The 19,290-nt window shown below is 32.9% G+C and overlaps 2 protein-coding genes across 5 annotated transcripts in view; one reads left to right on the top strand and one right to left on the bottom strand.

Annotated features, from left to right (window-relative positions):
* LOC140063146 (rho guanine nucleotide exchange factor 28-like) overlaps positions 1–16,079 on the bottom strand; it is a 76,280-nt gene extending 60,201 nt beyond the window's left edge. For 3 of the 4 annotated variants that reach the window (XM_072109595.1, XM_072109598.1, XM_072109599.1), the window contains exons 1-4: positions 5,695–6,169; positions 2,147–2,297; positions 914–1,198; positions 525–708 (exon numbers count right to left, since the gene is read on the bottom strand). In XM_072109595.1, coding sequence (XP_071965696.1) covers positions 525–708; positions 914–1,198; positions 2,147–2,297; positions 5,695–5,787 — 713 coding nt within the window. In that variant the 5' untranslated portion in view covers positions 5,788–6,169. Of the gene's footprint in view, positions 1–524; positions 709–913; positions 1,199–2,146; positions 2,298–5,694; positions 6,170–8,770; positions 8,818–11,294; positions 11,500–15,983 lie in introns of those variants that run through there. The other variant, XM_072109596.1, reaches the window with a different exon arrangement.
* Positions 16,080–16,208: 129 nt separating this feature from the next.
* LOC140063209 (kelch domain-containing protein 2-like) lies at positions 16,209–19,051 on the top strand. Its single transcript, XM_072109699.1, has 7 exons — positions 16,209–16,554; positions 16,799–16,951; positions 17,120–17,365; positions 17,846–17,998; positions 18,168–18,320; positions 18,421–18,594; positions 18,760–19,051. Exons 1-7 carry the CDS (start codon positions 16,314–16,316, stop codon positions 18,903–18,905), a joined length of 1,266 nt encoding a protein of 421 aa, XP_071965800.1. The 5' UTR covers positions 16,209–16,313; the 3' UTR covers positions 18,906–19,051.
* The last annotated feature ends 239 nt before the right edge of the window (positions 19,052–19,290 follow it).

Raw genomic sequence — 19,290 nt, 5'->3', positions numbered from 1 at the left:
CACATGTCTAACCTACTGAGAGACAATCTAGAGCGACTCAAGAAATGTAAACATGAGGCTAGTCAATTCTTGTATTTTGTCCAACTCATAAAATGTTGTATGAGGAGGCTCGGCGTGAGAAAATTAAACATGTTTAAAGTTCTTCTCACGACCTAAACACTACGTCGTCGTCCGACGTCTCTTCAGGATTCAACCCACACAGCACTGAAGAAGAATGAAGAGGTCTGTGTACCATCATACAGTAGGTTGTCAAATTCCAGGTTGTAATAGGAGATGCATTCATCATTTAATGTGTGACAATTTGCCTTTTACAATTTCATCCATTACAGCTAAGAATATTATTGAATTAAAAAAAATAGGATGTGCCAAACTGTTTCAAAATCAATCTGTCATGATTTGTATCATGCAATCATACAATAATTTTTTGCTACAAGTGTACTTCAATAGGTTTTAGGCAAAGAAAATGCAAGAAAAAGATCCATTCTGTGTTCAATCACAGTAAACCTATAAAATGTAATACTTACTTTTGCATTTCTTGTACTAAGTTTTCAAGTCCTCTTTCTCTTGCTAATTGTATAGGTAGTTCATTGTGCTGATTGGGTAGATTAAGAGCTATTTCAAGCTCCTTTGATGGTTTGTTGAGAAGGTACAATGCAAACTCTGTTAACCTGTTTCTGGTCGCAAAATGAAGTAGTGTTTCTCTTGGAGCTGGAAATTGGAAATCAACAAAAATTCATAAATTTAAACATTTTAGTTTTGTTGATACAGTGGTTGCGTTATTATATTATTATGTCCCTTTATAAAACTGGTGCAATAAAAATGGGTATTATTACTGTATTACAGTGTTGTGCTATCTGCTTTGTATGTTTACATTTTTTTTAAACGAAAAGTATATAAAACCAAACAACCAAACCTTGATTGATATGTTCTGAGTATTCCAGCATGCGCCAGGAATGCGGTAAATCTAGGTTCTCAAAAGCGAGTCGAATGTTTTGGTCAAACGTGGCTTGGTCCTCTCCGCTAAGATCAACATGGTTCAAAGCATTGGGGTCATGTGAGCTGTTAGCTAGGAATCGTGCTATATGATGTATATTATCTTCACAGTAAGTAAATTCACCAGATGCAAGTACTTTGCCGCCACAGCTATCTGTACTACTAGTTTGCACTGTAAGACTTACAGTCTCAAATGCATTATGTCCTACAAAATCAAAATATCAATATTAGGTATTCTCATACAATAATACAATATACAGTAGCTGTACCTTACAAATAGTGTACAGTTTAGAGCGACGTCTCGGCCTTGGGGTGTGTGACTGTGAGTAAGAAACAACTCTTGTTTTTTTGTGTATATTAAATACTTTTTTTTATGATCAAGTGCAAATATAGGGAACTATTTATGTGCACTACAGTAATTTAATAAATTTGTGTAAATGAATACTATAGTATTTTTAATAGTTTTCTTTTGTGTAATGTGTTAGTGGTGGTGGTGAATATTAATACAAATATCCCATGATGAATTAGCAGCATATGCTGTAGGTGAACCTTTATGAGCTAGGTCAACTTCTAAATATTGAGCTGAATGTTCAGCAGATTGTACAGTACAAAAGGATGGCGATAGAAGAGCCTCAAATTACAGTGTACCTAAATTTGACTTAACACAGTACTTCCCAGCTCTACAAGCATCTCACTCAAGAATAATTGCGTTATTTGATATTTTAAACTATTAAATTAAACCCAAAAATAGCCAGTGATGGTATTGGCAATATGTCATTATCCAGTGTAGTAATTACCAGTTATTCATAAAATAACATAACATCACCGCAAAGATAATTAATAGGCTAAACAAACAATGTTATGAACTACCCGGACATACATTTTATCTCTTTTTCCGCAGATGCATGATATTTCATGTTTATTAAAGTTTATTGATAATCAATAAAATTATGATGATAGACTGCTATATTACAGTATTTTAACTTTAAGAAATCAGTCAACAAATATTGCATTGTAGTAACAACAATTATGAAGCGGCTATTTAGAGTATTACAGTGTTTCCTCTTAACTATTACATAGTACAGTAGTAGGCCATTGACATGATCAAGCTATAAACAGTAAACCACAGGTGTGTAACACTGCCATTTCTTACCTGGAATGATTGAATGTAAAGTGTTTCTATTTATCTGCTGAGTTAAGGTAATATGACGTAACGAAGATCCTGAAAATACAACATACATATCCGTACTAGCATCTGGAAGGATGCTGTCTTCTGAGAATGCAATCACCAGTGTTCCACCTCCCTGCAAAAAGATGATAATTACTATATTATTTGCATAGACACATAATACCCTAGCAGCATTCTTGTACATTTTACAACAACATTCATTTAATACATATTATTATATTGTGATGGTTGTATGCCCCTACTTAAGGGTGTGGTTTGTGGACTGTACACCATTTATTAGGAAGAGGTACAGTATGTTAAATAAAGAAAAGAATAAGGCAACAGTATTGTTGGTTTATCCAGGTAAACTACTGTACCTGTACTGTAGAGGCACGAAATAGACTTTAATTAATGTACTGAATTGTTAAAATGTTTGACGAATATTCACATGGACAAAGCGTTATTATAATACTAGAAAATTACAGTACTGTACAACAAACACTGTTAATTATTCACAAGTATAGTTTTGTATTACATTACATTATTGCAATTTAAACAGCAAGAGGAAGTTCAAATTGTAAACATTATCATAATGTCCTTTGAATTTAGTGATTGGTCCATCCAGGTAACGTGTTAAAAACCTTCAAAATAATACTATGCTATACAGAATACAGAATGAATATAGTATTTTACACACAGTATTGTATTTATGCAAACACTGACACAAACTGCAATGAATATATACAGTACTGTCCATTCAATAAAAACTGTTTTACTACTGTACACTATCAATTTATGTGACAAAAAAATGTGATGTGTCCATATGGATATGATGATATCATATCACTACTATATTTGGACATATCACTACCATATTTGGGCACATCACACATTTTTTTTTTCACAATAGTTTGATAGTGTAGACAGAGCAAAGTCTTGGTTGTACAGTATAGGCTTAACTGTATACTGTTGTATGGGAATTTTGTGATGTGAAGTGAAACTGACTATTGAATAGAGAAAAACAAATCTGATAAATCTTCAGCTGCTTTATTACTATGTATTTAAAGAATGAAAGACCGGTAGAACGGAGTCACGTTGTAGTCTAAAGCATAAGACTTACTCATCCAAGCTCAATCAATTGACATATTGATAATGTGCCACTGTCATTGCTTAAGGCACCATTAAAAAACAATGACAAACCACCTGCCTAAATATACTTATTTAATTTTCTATTCAAAATACATAAATAGTATATGACATTTATAATAAGTATACAGTAGTCTAATTTACTATGAAAATAGCTTATTGTTATATCCACAGTTTACAACTGTGAATGAAGAAATTAGTAGAAATTAGTAGAAATTGTGTGAAAAATCACTAGTTAATTACGTCATACTGTATTATAAACTAGACATGTGCCACATCAAATATGAAAAGATGCAAAAATCACTAGTTAATTACGTCATACTGTATTATGAACTAGACATGTGCCACATCAAATATGAAAAGATGCAAAAATCACTAGTTAATTACGTCATACTGTATTATGAACTGGACATGTGCCACATCAAATATGAAAAGATGCAAAAATCACTAGTTAATTACGTCATACTGTATTATGAACTGGACATGTGCCACATCAAATATGAAAAGATGCAAAAATCACTAGTTAATTACGTCATACTGTATTATGAACTGGACATGTGCCACATGAAAAGATGCAAAATTAAATTTGGAAGGATTTTTATACAGGATAATCAAATATAATAAAAGGTCATCTTATTTTTAATGAGAAGGTGCCAGCAAAGAGGTCTTTGTAGAGTGCGTGACCTCCAACCATCATGGACATTATTTACAATATTCCAAAAACAGTACTTTTTACAACAATCCACCATTGTGGCCAAATTGATGTTTTCTGTGATTTCACAGAATAATAATAATAATAATAATTTAATAATAATTTGTATTAGTAGTATGGTTAAATGCTAATAAAGCACAATACTGAGTATAAAATAAATGTCATTAAGTTTAAACTATTGTTAGTTACAATTTTTAAGCTTGGCATACTGTCCTTCAATAATATTAACATATTTATATTTTTTGTTACAAAGTGTTTTATTACAAATTAAAGTGGAGTAATAAAACAAACAAATGGCCTAAAGTACAAAATGTTGTGGGCGTCGATATGTTTGGTTAGAACTCTTGATTTTTTATGACTACTACTGTAGCACTCTGTGCTTTATGACTACTACTGTAGCACTCTGCTTTGAACGATTGCTTTTTCAAATATCATAAAACTAAACATAAAAGTCAATTCCACAATACTATGTTTTTAGTTAAAGCCCCATTCCCTACGTTTTTTAGATCTAATTTAAGATCACAAACTATATTTAATGTAAAAATAATACTATATGGTCCTATTGCGATAACTTTTTTCGTCTTTAAATGGTTAAAAATGTGAAAAATAAGTCGATTCTAATAATTATAGCGGCCCGCTATAAATCCCAAAATGCATTGCGCGCGGATTGATATTTTTGTTTTTCACCTGTAATTCGCCCACTTTTCGATCGATCGTGAGGCCAAAACAAATGAAAGACTCCTAACTTTTCAGCGAAAATACCGGGTTTTCCCCAATTTGTATCAACGGAGTCTGGCAAAAATAGAAAGACAATTAATGCAGCAACTATACAACGTCAGGCTAGGTATATACAGTAGCTCGCGTACGATGTTCGTACGTTACCGATGTTTACCAGCTAGGCCTACAAAACTAAGCCTAGCTAGGCTAGGCCTAAGACCGTCCACGAGAGGTCGATCGCCGCGAGCTACTTAGGTAGTGCATTGTTTCTCACTTTTTATCATAATTTACCATAAAACGTACATTTAAGACAAGAAATGACATGGTTTAATGTTTTTAAAGTGATATATATGTATTATTTTCCAAAAAACGTCCAAAATTGCAGGGAAGGGGTCTTTAAATTACGTACCGGAGTCCGATACTCCAGTTGCAATTCTCATCTAATTAACCAAATAAAAAGTTGTACTTTTACAAAACACAGTTTAATATAATTTGTTACTGTACATACAGTAGTACTAAAGTATCAAGTGTTTTTGTGTTGAATACCGGCGTAACAACCAGTTCTTGTATCTGACAATTCTTTTAAAAACAGAATAAATGTTGGTTTTCCAAAAATAACCAGGATTAATTTTTTCAGGACAGGACCTTACTGTACTGTCTAAATGCTAACTATTATTTTTCAGTTCAAAGTTGCATATCATTTCAATATAAAACTAAAGATTTAACATTTCAATTAAAATGGATCAAAAGTTTAATTTTCCAATGTATACTGACTGTATTGGAGTTACAGTACAGTACTATCTTTAATTTAGTTAAAAATAATGTAATTTATCGTCAAAACCATTTGATCATATTGAAGAGAATTACTTAAAACTCTAAAGCATGGCACCTTTAAATTGCTACTATTGTACAAAGTATAGAATACAGTACCTTCTGACTGTAGTGTAAAGTAACTTACCAATGAATAAACACACCAACGAAACCTTGCAAGAAAGTTACAAAATGTCTGAAATGTCGGCACAGAAAGCAAATTGAAAAACTTCTGCTCCATGTTATTATCTCACAAGTTGACCATCCTCTGATTTAGAATACCCCAAGTAAAACAATTCTTTATAATTTCACAATTGTTAAAACATTTAGATCCTTCAAGTAAATGTTCATAGTATGTACTGTAGACTGTAATGATGGGCTCTGGTTTCAACCAAGAGCTAACAAGTCAGTTACGCTTGGATAACATCGCAACAAAAGATGACACTAAGTTCAGACTTTACAGACAAAGGTACAAAGATTTACCTGAAAATAATGAGGCATTGTTAACTGATTAACATTCAAATTCATGAGAACATCCGGTCTAATGAGCTTTTACTGTATATCTCTACTTCTTGCAATCCATATTTAGAAGCACAGATAAAAGCTGCAAATGTCTGAAGTGATTCGAAGTTCAGGGTTGCATTAAAAATGCTACCTTTTCTTTTTCAACTTCAAGTGTACAAGTTTTACTTCTTACCAAGAAAACAGTTCAAATGTATTATTTCAACTAGTATGATTATTTCCACAAATTCATGATGCATCTGGTCACAGCACAAAACAAATATCAATGTTGTACAGATCAGCAGTTTTTCAACACAGTCATAACAAAACTCTTTGAATCTTTTGAATGGTGGATTTTGATACAGAACTCTTCAAAAGACAGTATAAAGTTCTGTAATGTTTATATTGCTATCATTATGATCATATAGGAACTGACGTGTAATCTCAAAATAAACCAATGATAAGATAATTGATACTGTATTTATTTCCTTATACAATCAGTGATCAGTTAAATACCCTTGCAAATATTGTTGGCATCTTTTGATATAAAAACTTGATCTTTAATTTCAACACCTTGAATGAACAATAATAAAAGAACTAAATTGATTTAAGCTCTGCCCAAATTTCATTAAAATAAAATCAAATAATTTGCCAAGATAATTAAAAATTTCAGTTCATTAGAAACGCAATTAAAGGAAATGACATCTCATCGTATAGCCTGCATACTAACACAATCATTTTGATTTAGCTAGAAAATTAACCAAACATTTTATCCAATCGGATTAAACCATAATTTAATTTCAATCATCAATAATTAAACTTATGATTTTTGTCTTCAAGCAAGTACACTATACTAAAGAGTATTCCATAAACCCCAAATGGACACAAGGAAATGTTGACACAGCTGGGTAATAAAAACTGGCAAAGTTACTAGTAAGTCAATTATGAAGTGTAATTGATCCTACAATTAATCATGTCCATGTTGACCACTGGTAAACATTACAATACTTCCCATCATCTATAACTTGCATTATAATGCAATCATTTACAGTATCTTCTTTAGTATCTATTCTAATACAGTAGATTATAATTTCCAAAATGACCATGTGTACAGTAAACAAATACAGAAGTTATAAAATCTTCATTAAAATATTAAATAATATGACTAATCTCCACAAAGTGTAAACAGACAGTTCAATCTTCCCCAGAACTAGCAAAGTCAGTAATTGCCATTCAATATTCTCGGTAGTACAATATTACTATAAATCGCAAATTATTTATTTCCATCAGTTTTAATTGCAAGATATTCTCCGAGCTTTTACTCTGAGTACAGTACTGCACATGACACAGGGAACCAGCAAAATAATTACACTTGAATCAATGTTTGATAAGAGGCAACTTCAAGTGTATGCTCCACTGGCTATTTTATAATCTGTAGGAACTGTAACAGGAACTGGTTCAACTTTACTCGTTTCCTGACTGTTTTGGTAGAATAAACAGCCTGTGTTGCTATGTTACAATGTAAATGAAGTAAACAACAGCTTACTGTAACCTTATATAAACATTTAGAATAGAAGATATCAAAATACGTCAGAGATAGAGACAAACAACAATTGGTAATTAACTTCTGGCCAATATGCTATCAATAGTTATGTTCAGACGGACGTACTGTACAGTATGTCCGAGGTAAAGTTACGCCGAACATGAAATTATATGCAGGCGTTACTTCAGATAAGCGTCCACACGATGCATAAAAGGTGCGTAACATTACATTTCTTGTGTACATTACTTCAGACCTGTATACATGGAAGTAGCACATTTATTCTTGAGACTTCTTATTGAGAAAGTTGTCAGTGTTAGTAAGATTGAAGTAACTTACAAATTGAATCTTTACTGGCAATACTTCGGGCTTACATAGAGCTTATTTCCGACTTCTGAATGTTACTTATTAAATATTAAAGACACTTTTCCCACAATTTTTGATGTTTTGTAAAAAATAATGCATTGCTTTAAAAACATTAAACCAGGTCATTCCTTGTCTTAAATGTATGTTCCATGGTTAAATATGATAATACAATGTACTCTACTGTAAATATATTTTGAGTTGAACATTTTTTTCTATCACAAAATTAATTAATAGTGCTCCCTGTTGTTACGAATTATGAAGATAATTTAAATGTGGTCAAAGTAAATTATGCAAATCAGTAAATTATATTAAAAAGACAAATCAACTTGATAATCAATAGTTTTTGCTATCTAAACAAAATGCATTGACAATGGTATAGAAAACAAAACAGAGTAACAGGCTGTTGATTCACTACATACTGTAAACTTCACAGGTAGCATTTCATTTAGTGACAATTGATTTACTGGTTTGTATTTGAACATTTTAAATTCATAAATTTACTCTACTCGCATAATTACCCAGGAAAGCAAATCAAAAACGCTGACAATTCAACAATGATATTCAAAAATGTAAATTCCCTTAAAATATCAGTTATTAAATCAATACGCTAGTATACATGCTGTAGGCCTCTACAGTATTCAATCGATCTAGAGAGTGAGTGAGTGAGTGAGTGAGCGGTTTAAGACAGTGGAACTATAATTATGTACAGTTAGCCATTACATCGGCAAGGGCTCACTTGCTGTATGGTTCGAGATGATGTTGATGATCAACATTTTTGACTTGTTATTGTAATAACTAAAAATGTAATTTCACTTACGTAGATTGGTGCTTCGTTCGGTGAAAATGCCATCCGTAATCCATCACCTGAAAAAACAAATAAAAGTGATTCAATTAATTTAATGGAAATACAGAAGATGAACTATAGTTTTATATAAATAATAATGGCCACAGTTTAACATCCCTTATCTTCTGTTTGGCGAAGACCGCATGGCACGGTCGGAGGGAACATAACATGTTACCTCAGCCCAAACCCTAGTGGGCCAGACGTCCCGTTAGATAGTTTTTTGTTTGGGCAGACAGGGTATTATACTGGGTCATAGTTATAGTAACCAGGAAAATTATCACTTTGCACCCCTGACCCAAGGTCCATGTTATGCAGTTAGCTTCATCCCCCTTGACGGCCCCAGCTAATGGATGCTAACTTCATCTGGCAAATGCTGGCGCCACCACTGGGGGTTTCAAACAAAAATACTATGCAGTATTTGGGAAGGTTAAGAGTGCATTAAGTTGGATACTTTAATGAAGAATTCCTGCCTGGTTAGACATTGACAGTTAACTGCTTAAATAAATACTACTGATGTTAACCACTTAAATTACTACCCAGATGTAATCAATGTCACATGGATAATGGTATGCTGAAACTTAAGTGTATGTTCACACATACGTCGGCGTAAGTTAAGCTCATGCTAACCATTCACCAAGTTACCAATGGCGATCAGGAAATGGATATGGCGGAAAAATGTTATCCTCTTCGCCAAATCAGTAACCATACTACTGTATGGCGAATAAATAGCAACAACCGGTGGCGATTGTCAATTTATGAGTGTAACAGAGGTCCCAAGTTTTTCCGAAATTCCCGATTTTAAATATTTCCCCCCCGAATCAAGCAGTCCTAGCCCAGAGATTATAATTTAAGATAACTGGTAAGATAACATTTTCCCAAAACAAATATGTTATTTTACAATTAACACTTTTGGCACTGTTTATGCGCAGTATTTAAACAAAAGCATTTCTTAGGCCTTTGTTTTCGGAATTAAACAGCGATCTACTGTATCAACTGCCAAGCCAAAAAAGAACAATAATTTAAATTGTTATGTTAAAAAAATTGAGCGATATTTTGTGTAAAAAATATTTCTTGTTTTTAATTTTAATGTTCTTTTTATTCGCAATGTTTAAGTTTGTACTGTAAATCAGGTATCCATAAATGTTACTAGTATTGTGCACATACATTTATTGTTATAATTATTCAACAACTATAGTACAGTATTTATCAAAGGTGGTGCCATAAGCATTGTGAACTTTAACCTTTGTTACTATACTAAGAAGTAAAAATGTCCTTGAACCTGCTAACTGTGCATAAAACTACATATAATATTGACAACACACTAGCAACTAAATTGTGAATACTGTATTTATAATACTAATAGACAACACTCAGAAATATAAATACCAATGTGGTGGTACTTAAAAAGTAAAGAAAAATAAAAACAAATTGGTACCACTAGTAAAATGGTTTAATTTTAAATTTAATTAAGTTAAGGGTATGTTGAATTTACTGTGCTGTAATATTAAGTTAAACTATTTAATTTAGTGATACCAGCACACATATGAACTTGAATATCAATAAGTGTCTTATGTTTACCATTGTCTGTAAAGTCATTTTTTAATCATTAATTATACCATATTGAATTTCAAGGTAATAATCATCAAGTACTGTATCTTGGTACTATAATTAGAAAACATTGATTATTAATTATGAAAGTTGGTGCACTCCATGTTCACTGTCTGTGTGTGTTTTACATGCAAGAAAGACAGTTTAACAAAGTAATTGTACTATTTACAGTTACCTGCTCTAATACTACTGTACATCAGCGGTATTATTAATGATATTTCTCCATACTGCAGAATCAGTTGCCCAAGGTTCCAAGGCAACTACACTTAAAAAGGTCTATCTTAATCACTTGTGGCAACCTTCATGATTTAAAATTTTATTTGAATTGAACCACAAAAAAAAAACATACTAAAACTGTATAAAACTAAAATAAAAGGCACTTTTATAAAATCATGGTGAAATGAAGTCCTGAAAGAGTTCAATAGGAATTCCCTTAGAACCAGTCAGACCATTGTGTTTAAAGACAATTATTCAAATGTATCATCCTATTCAATTCTATTTCCTCTATTCAAATTCTTTGTCTGGCTTTATTATGATGTAAGAGATAAAATACTATTGGTAAACTGTACACAATACTGTAGGCTGCACTAAATAAATAGAAGATGATGACTTGCTGGTCATTACACAACATGTGGTGGTAAATTCTATGTGGTGGTACACACAAGGGTCTACATTGTAGATCTAATGAAGGAGAACTTTATTCCAAGCCAAGTTACAGTGTACTGTATGTCATTTTATCTGCTTCAAATGTCCGTTTAAACCGATACTATTATACAGTAGTCGGCAATTGCCAAGGTGAAATTCCAGGGCTGTAGTAGCAAAAGTGTATGTTTAATAAATAATTTTTATAAATATTAAAGGTTTTGAATAACAATGAACAGGAACATACCACTTCTCAGCATCTTCACAGCACTGTAATCACCTAACCTTTCTTCAGGCACTTTCTATTTTATTTCCAATGTATAGTATGATCCTTAATATATAGCTTGTTTTTTTTTAAAAATAGAAACTTGAAATGATAATATTGCATCACAAATCTTCTTCTTTAATGTTTATTTATAACGTCAGACAAAACCTGCTACAAAGATAAAGATCTGTGGATAAATTAAACAATTTTCAGTTACAAATAGCATGTATTTATTGACAACATTGTTCATGCAAAATATACAGTATTTTTTGTTTTTTTGTGGAAAAGAAGGGTCAAAATTGGAATATGTTACAAACTTCGAAGATTACTTACAATAGAAAAAAAATATGTGTAAAAATGTTTCACGCAGATTACGGCGCATTGGTAGATTACGGCGCATTGGTAGATTACGGCGCATTGGTAGATTACGGCGCATTGGTAGATTACGGCGCATTGGTAGATTACGGCGCATTGGTAGATTACGGCGCATTGGTAGATTACGGCGCATTGGTAGATTACGGCGCATTGGTAGATTACGGCGCATTGGTAGATTACGGCGCATTGGTAGATTACGGCGCATTGGTAGATTACGGCGCATTGGTAGATTACGGCGCATTGGTAGATTACGGCGCATTGGTAGATTACGGCGCATTGGTAGATTACGGCGCATTGGTAGATCGTAGTTAAACATGGCTCTAAAAAGGTATTATGATGATTGCGTGTCGAGCATACAGTATGGTAGATTTAGTTAATAAATACCATTTCCCTATCCTAACTAAATCTGACGATTCAAATGATTATTATTTGTGTTTTCCCAACTGCGGCACACACTGTCTAATAATGGTTGTCAACGCTGAAACATACCAACACAAAATGAGGATGCTTCGTATTTATTTACCTGTCCTTATGCGTTGCTTATTTGACTGTGGTGCTTATTTGGCTGATGGTGCTTAGTTAGTGTATGACTGTGGCACTTATTTATAATATCAACCCAATTGTTTAAGTTGACATAAAGATAAGATAAAATTTAACTAACAGAGAATTTAAGTACAGAAGTTCAGTGAGTATCATTAGTTACTTTTCCCTTTAAGATAAAGCACCTGGGTACATAAATCATTTATACATTTTGCATTACAGTACATCAATCTTTTATAAATAGTCAATTATACTGACAATAAAAGAATAAATTGTGACAATTCATCCATTAAATTAAACAACTCAGTATAGTTTAAATTTAACTTTACACATAGATTTGGCGGAATTTTTATGTTGTGTCCCGCCCAACCCTGAATTGTCCCGCTTTTTAAGTTGTGTCCCGCCCAACCCTGAATTGTCCCGCTTTTTAAGTTGTGTCCCGCCCAACCCGGAATTGTCCCGCTTTTTAAGTTGTCTCCCGCCCAACCCTGAATTGTCCCGCTTTTTAAGTTGTGTCCCGCCCAACCCGGAATTGTCCCGCTTTTTAAGTTGTGGCCCGCCCAACCCTGAATTGTCCCGCTTTTTAAGTTGTGTCCCGCCCAATCCGGAATTGTCCCGCTTTTTAAATTGTCTCCCGCCCAACCCGGAATTGTCCCGCTTTTTAAGTTGTGTCCCGCTCAACCCGGAATTGTCCCGCTTTTTAAGTTGTCTCCCGCCCAACCCGGAATTGTCCTGCTTTTTAAGTTGTGTCCCGCCCAACCCTGAATTGTCCCGCTTTTTAAGTTGTGTCCCGCCCAACCCGGAATTGTCCCGCTTTTTAAGTTGTGTCATGCCCAATCCTGAATTGTCCGGCTTTTCCAAATATTTAAGCTAAATAATCAGAAAAAAATCCCACAGAATGCAAACCTGAGTATATTCAGCATACTTATAGCCAGCATGTAATTATGTAAATGTCACAATACGGTAAGCAAGGCTAAAAAGCTTCACCATGATGTTACAGCGTCCAATGGGTAAAAATGTTACATTGATTAATATCTACAGTACAAGTCATCAGCTTCCATAAGTTAACAAAATTGGGGGTAAAATCATAAGCTAGATTCAAAATAGGTACAGTATGTTTATACACAAATTTGCAGTAAGTTGCCCATTAGACAACGCACAAAGTTTGAAATGTCGTCATTATTTTGCAATTAGAGTTCTTGAAATTTAATGGAATCATGAAAGTATGTGAAAAAAATAATGTGTGCAAAACCAGTCTTTTAAAGTTATTTACAGTAAAAAAAAAAGTAATAAAATGCACTTTTTGGGAAATTATAAATAACTAAAGTAGGTACTTAAATGAGGATTAAGTATAGTTTTGATTTGGATTTAATTAGTCTCCCTTAGGCAAAAATCAATTAGGAGAGAAGGGAAGTATTGGATACAATCAATGTTGTTTTTAATGTGACACATTGGCTTTAAACATTTCAAATGATAATTAGAACAGTACGGTACTTAAAAATTATAATGCTGTAGATGTCATAGAAAAATGTGCAAAAAGCATTATTAAATAACTATAAAAGCAGAACATTCAATCAATGTCTTTGTTCAAGATGACGATAATTTGGCTTAATAATAATATTCTTGTAAGATAAACATTTTGGAATACATTACTTATTATCATAACTATACTTGAGCTAGAATGACAATGACTATTTGATGCAACTTTGCCAATTTTTAAGGCCATACAATTATCCTGCTGGTTTATACCACCTATTCACTCATTTTAAACAACAAAGATATACGCATGATTGTGCTTTAGTGGGGCACACATGAAATTTGCCTCGCGAAGTGATGACCATTTCTCAGGAATATAATTAAATAATGATTTCTATAATTTGTGGAACTGTTGACATTGAGTGTTGATTGAAAGCAAACTTCTCGACAAACGATACAAATGCACTAGGCCTAAATAAATCGGCGCTAATGCAGTTTCGTACCCACCCCTTAAAATTACTCAATCAAAATCTTCATCAAACCTAGGCCCTACTCACGAGTTGTCTACAACATTCTGCAATCATAAAATTGTAAAAAATCGATAATTTTTTATTTAAAACTATTTTTAATCAATTAATACTGAGCACCCTTCGGAAATACATCGCCAGCCTAGCTTCGCGAAAATCATCGCTAGGCCTGCCGATAAAAGTACGGAGGCCTCACAGGACATTAACTCTATAGAGTAAACAGTTGCGTTCTATAGAGGGCGTAGTTACTAACGTTTAAAGCACGCACCAAATAATTATAATTTTCCTTATTTCCGACATGCGTTTCGTATTTTTAATAAAGAAAAGAAATACTATACAATTGCTGTATTCATCATTGTGGGTATCATCATAATTATGTTATGTTTTTAATTTGTTCTTTCATTTTACTAGTAGAATTTCACACAGAAAAGAAGATAAATATGGAACTGCTGACTCTTGAAGATATAAGTACTGACCAATTTTCCTCTGTTTTAGTTTATTTTACATTATGGTTTGTAGGTCAAATAAATAAATGAAATGAATAAAAAGCATTACAGTACTTCATTCCTGAGTTACATTGTTAATGTTATAACACAATAATCAAGCTATGACGAATTAATTGTTTTAGTATTTGTTATCACTAGCTATACTAGAAACGCTAATGGTTTCCCTGTTTTAAGATTTTAGAGAAGTATATTATTATTAATTAACATTTTTTATTCACCTATGAAAGACCTCTTCAAATACATGGAAATAGGAAATGCAACAAAAACAGAAAGATATCATTTATTGAAATGTAATGTACAGTAATACAATAATTATAATAAAAATGTTTTCCATCAATTACTAGAATTTATTTTACTTCTGCTGACACGAATTTACATCATTTCATGTCTATTCATTAATTTATTTCAACAATATTTTATGAGGGTGGTCCATCCAGCCGAAGCTGATCATTAGGGACCCTTACAAAAAATATAATTTGACAAGACAGTAACACACAACATTCAAAATAAATAGAATTCAACATAATTAAACACAAAATATTTCTTTATGAAAAAAACTTAAAATCCGTTTCACGAGGAACATGTAAAAAATATTTTATTATCGCCATAATAATGATCATATAACAGCGTCCTCTATAGATCGATGCCCTATGAGGCCTCCGTACTTTCATCGGCAGGCCTAGCGATGATTTTCGCGAAGCTCAGCTGGCGATGGATTTCTGAAGGGTGCTCAATTATTAATTGATTAAAAATAGTTATAAATAAGAAATTATCGATATTTTACCATTTTATGCTTGCTGAATGCTGTAGACAACTCGTGAGTAGGCTAGATGAAGTATTGAAATCATTTTGAGTAATTTTAAGGGGTGGGTACGAAACTGCATTAGCGCCAATAAATCTTCTGTTCTAATCAGAATTAAACATTAATTTGCCAATGTAACTGCAATCGTCTCCTTATACTTACGTTGAGTATAAACAAAGAGACACACAGGCTTAGCCTCAGACGTCTGAAGATAAGGTTCGAGGTATAGGCTAGGCCTATTCAACATCATCAGGCAATTATCTGGCATTGGTTCAGCCTCATCTCTAGGCTACACACCTCACGCACGACACGGAATTCACCACACAGACAGGCCACACTGTCACTTGTGGTTGTTGCAATTATTAGGCTAGCTTAAAACGCCTTCAAAAAACCTTTCATAAATTATACATAAAGATAACAATAAAGAAGCAACCAGTGTACTTACATTTAAAAATATTCAGTTTTTTTGACAGTTTGGTGGCGTTCATTATGATGCTTGGTACAATGGTCAATAATTATTATCCGCCATTTAGTTTTTTAGTCCTCTCTCTCCTCTCGATAAAAAAAGGGATTAAATTTTGTTGGTGTATAAAAAAAGTGTACCCGTGGACGTCACGTACCACGTGACTGGTCAAAGGTTATATTTGTTATTGTTATAATCGCGTTAAAAGTTCGCGGGAAATTTGCATTTCCTTTATTTTAGTAGCTAGTAGGGAAAGGAGAGGCGCCTACATAATTATAATATTCCACCATAAATTTCACTTTTAAATTAAACATGGGAAACGAAGGGTCTATTCAAGCACAGTCTCAAAGTGTGGCAATTCCAAACACGGTGAATATTGATTGGACTCTGCTGCTAGGCCTAGGCCTAGGCCACGACGATAAGGTTTGCTGTTCGTCCAGAGACGGTCACTCAGCCTGTTCAATCGAATCTCAAATATATGTGTTTGGTGGTGTGCTTGGTTCATCTGCAGACACGCCTATTGAATCAAACGATCTTTTTGAATTCAATATTGGTAAGTATACTATAGGCCTAGCCTAGGGTATACATTTAATATTAATTATTATACTGTACAACAATATCAAAATTTAAATTATTTTTAATAAAAATGTGAGAATACATACACGTTAGTTTTACATCCATGTTTAAAATAATAAATATTTTGAATAATTGTTTATAAGTTTATGTAAAGCGTGTCAGGTTAAATAATTTTAATTAATTAATTTTTTTTTAAATGTTATTAATTATTCACATCACAGATGCCAGAAAGTGGAGAAAAATTGATGTTAAAGGGGAAATACCTAAACCTCGATCAGGTTCAACTATGGTATCTGTTGAAAATAAGCTGTACCTGTTTGGCGGACTAAGTCAAAATGTTGGATGGTTTGATGATCTTAATGTATTTGACATAAGTAAGTCACTTTTAAGAAATTCAGAGACAAGTATTTATTTATGTGCAGAATACAGTGTATGTACCATTGTTTATAGATATGTTGTTTTGAGTTAGAAAAAGTAAAAAAATAAAATAGATAAAACAAGATGAATCAGTATTTACAAATAAATCATTTTGCATATTCTAGAAACCGAAACCTGGAGCAGAATTACGGATGCATGTGGACCAGCACCAAGCTCCAGAGACAAATTGTCCTCTGTTGCCATCAATAAAATTATTTATTTCTTTGGTGGGTTTGGTCCTCATTCTATGGATGACTCCTTGTCGCAAGGTTCCCAAGATGATGATGATTGGGAAGATATGGAAGATGAGGAGGCTAGAGGTCCTAGTGCAAACTTTGGCTGGTTTGATGACGTTTATACATTTGACACTGGTAAATCCTGATTTCAACATGTTGAATTTGGTCAGTTATTTGCCCAAATCTGACATAATTGTACATTGTATAAGAATATTATACAAGAACATTTGAGAATACTTTTCAAATAATTCTTAGGATTTACTAGCCTGGCATTCATCCCCTAGACTATGAAGCCTGCTGATGGCTAGGGTTAGATTTGAGTCCATGGAAGCAGCGGGTAATGTATCAACAGGATAATTTAATAATTACTTTGAAGAAGCTCTGCATCAGGGACGATGGAAGTATTCTCAAATGTACTTAGTGTAAAGTACAATTACGTCAGAGTAGGGCAAATGACAAAGTGTAATGTTCTGAATAAGGTATGTTGTATGGTAGTTAGAGGGCCTTCAACTTAACACCATATTTCAATCTTATTTTAGTAACAGCCGAAATGTAATATATATATAAATCATCATTGTAACATACTTATACCATTTATTTTTGGATCGAAAACAGAGGAAAACAAATGGGAATTAATTACACCTATCAAACTTCATGCACCATCGCCTCGGGCTGCTCATACCATGTGCTCTGTTGGAGACAAAATCATCATTTTTGGTGGAAGGGACAGCAAATCCCGGAGAAATGATCTTTATATTCTTAATACAAGTAAGTATCATTTATATAATTTATGTTTTATTCTTAATATATTGATGATTTCATTCGGTGCCAAATCAAGCAACATATTACTTTAAAAAAAATGTACGGTAAATAATTTTCAAAAGTTAATGTATATATATAGTATACTCAAATTATTCTTGAATCTTTATATACACAGCTGAAAAGAAATGGTTGCAAGTAAATACACAGGGGACACCTCCAGTGGCACGTTCATTCCATGGAATGGTATCTGTTGGAAAAAGGATTGTGGTAATCGGTGGACGTGGTGAAGACAACCAACATTTTAATGATTGTCATATATTGAATACAGGTTGGTTGAAATCTGTAGAAATTCCAATCAATCATCCTTGTGCAAGATAAATGTCTAGTTGAATCATTACCTCAATTATTGCTTTTATCTATTCTCACAGAAACAATGGAATGGCTGCAGCCTAGCAACAAAGGCAGTTTACCAGAGCCACGAGGATCGCACACATTGACCAATGCTGGTGATTCTGTGCTAATGTTTGGCGGTACTTCTGAATTTGACACAAAGATAATGCAATGCACAAAATACCATTCAGACGTATGCATCTTAAATACTGGTAAGTGCAACCATTTCATTTAGCATTATATGCCAATGAGGGTGCTGCCACTTTTTGGTAAAATTGATTTCATATTCCAAAGCATTCACAGAAGTAGAGAAATTTGGTAATTAAATTACAAGAATCCTAGGAGTATAGTTTAATGTCAGTTTCTTTTTGATATAGCCGATATTCTTTCTGGAGGAGCAATACCAAAAGAAGAGGAAAAAGAAAACAATAAGACGGTTGATAATGTACAAGAATCAGAATCACAAGTGATGATGAAGGAGAATGCAGTTAAAGTTGATGAAGATACTAACAATGAAGTTTAATAAAACAATTGAATTCAATAATGATGTAAATCCAATTACTAGATAGGCAGAATTCTATTGTTCATGATTTGGACTGTCAGTCAGACAGTGTCATTTTTGGTTATAAGAAATTAAATATTGCCTTTACAGTCATAATGTCTTTATATCATATTTGTACAGAATAGATTAATAAAATATTTCCAATAATCTCTGTTTACTGTTTTTTTTTCATTCCATATTAAATCTATGATGTGTATTTGTTCCCATTTATTTGTTTCAATATATGTTGATCACTAATTAATAAGTACGTCGAGACAACATTGATGTGAGTTATTTCTATGCTCTTCTCAGGCTCCATAATACCTAAATAAATAAATGGACTAGAAGATTAAAAAACAAAAATGTA

Source organism: Antedon mediterranea, chromosome 11 (genome assembly GCF_964355755.1).
Source record: "Antedon mediterranea chromosome 11, ecAntMedi1.1, whole genome shotgun sequence".
In the NCBI taxonomy this organism is placed as follows: domain Eukaryota; kingdom Metazoa; phylum Echinodermata; class Crinoidea; order Comatulida; family Antedonidae; genus Antedon; species Antedon mediterranea.
Note: the sequence above shows the minus strand (reverse complement) of the source record. Positions and strands in the feature narration are given on the sequence as shown.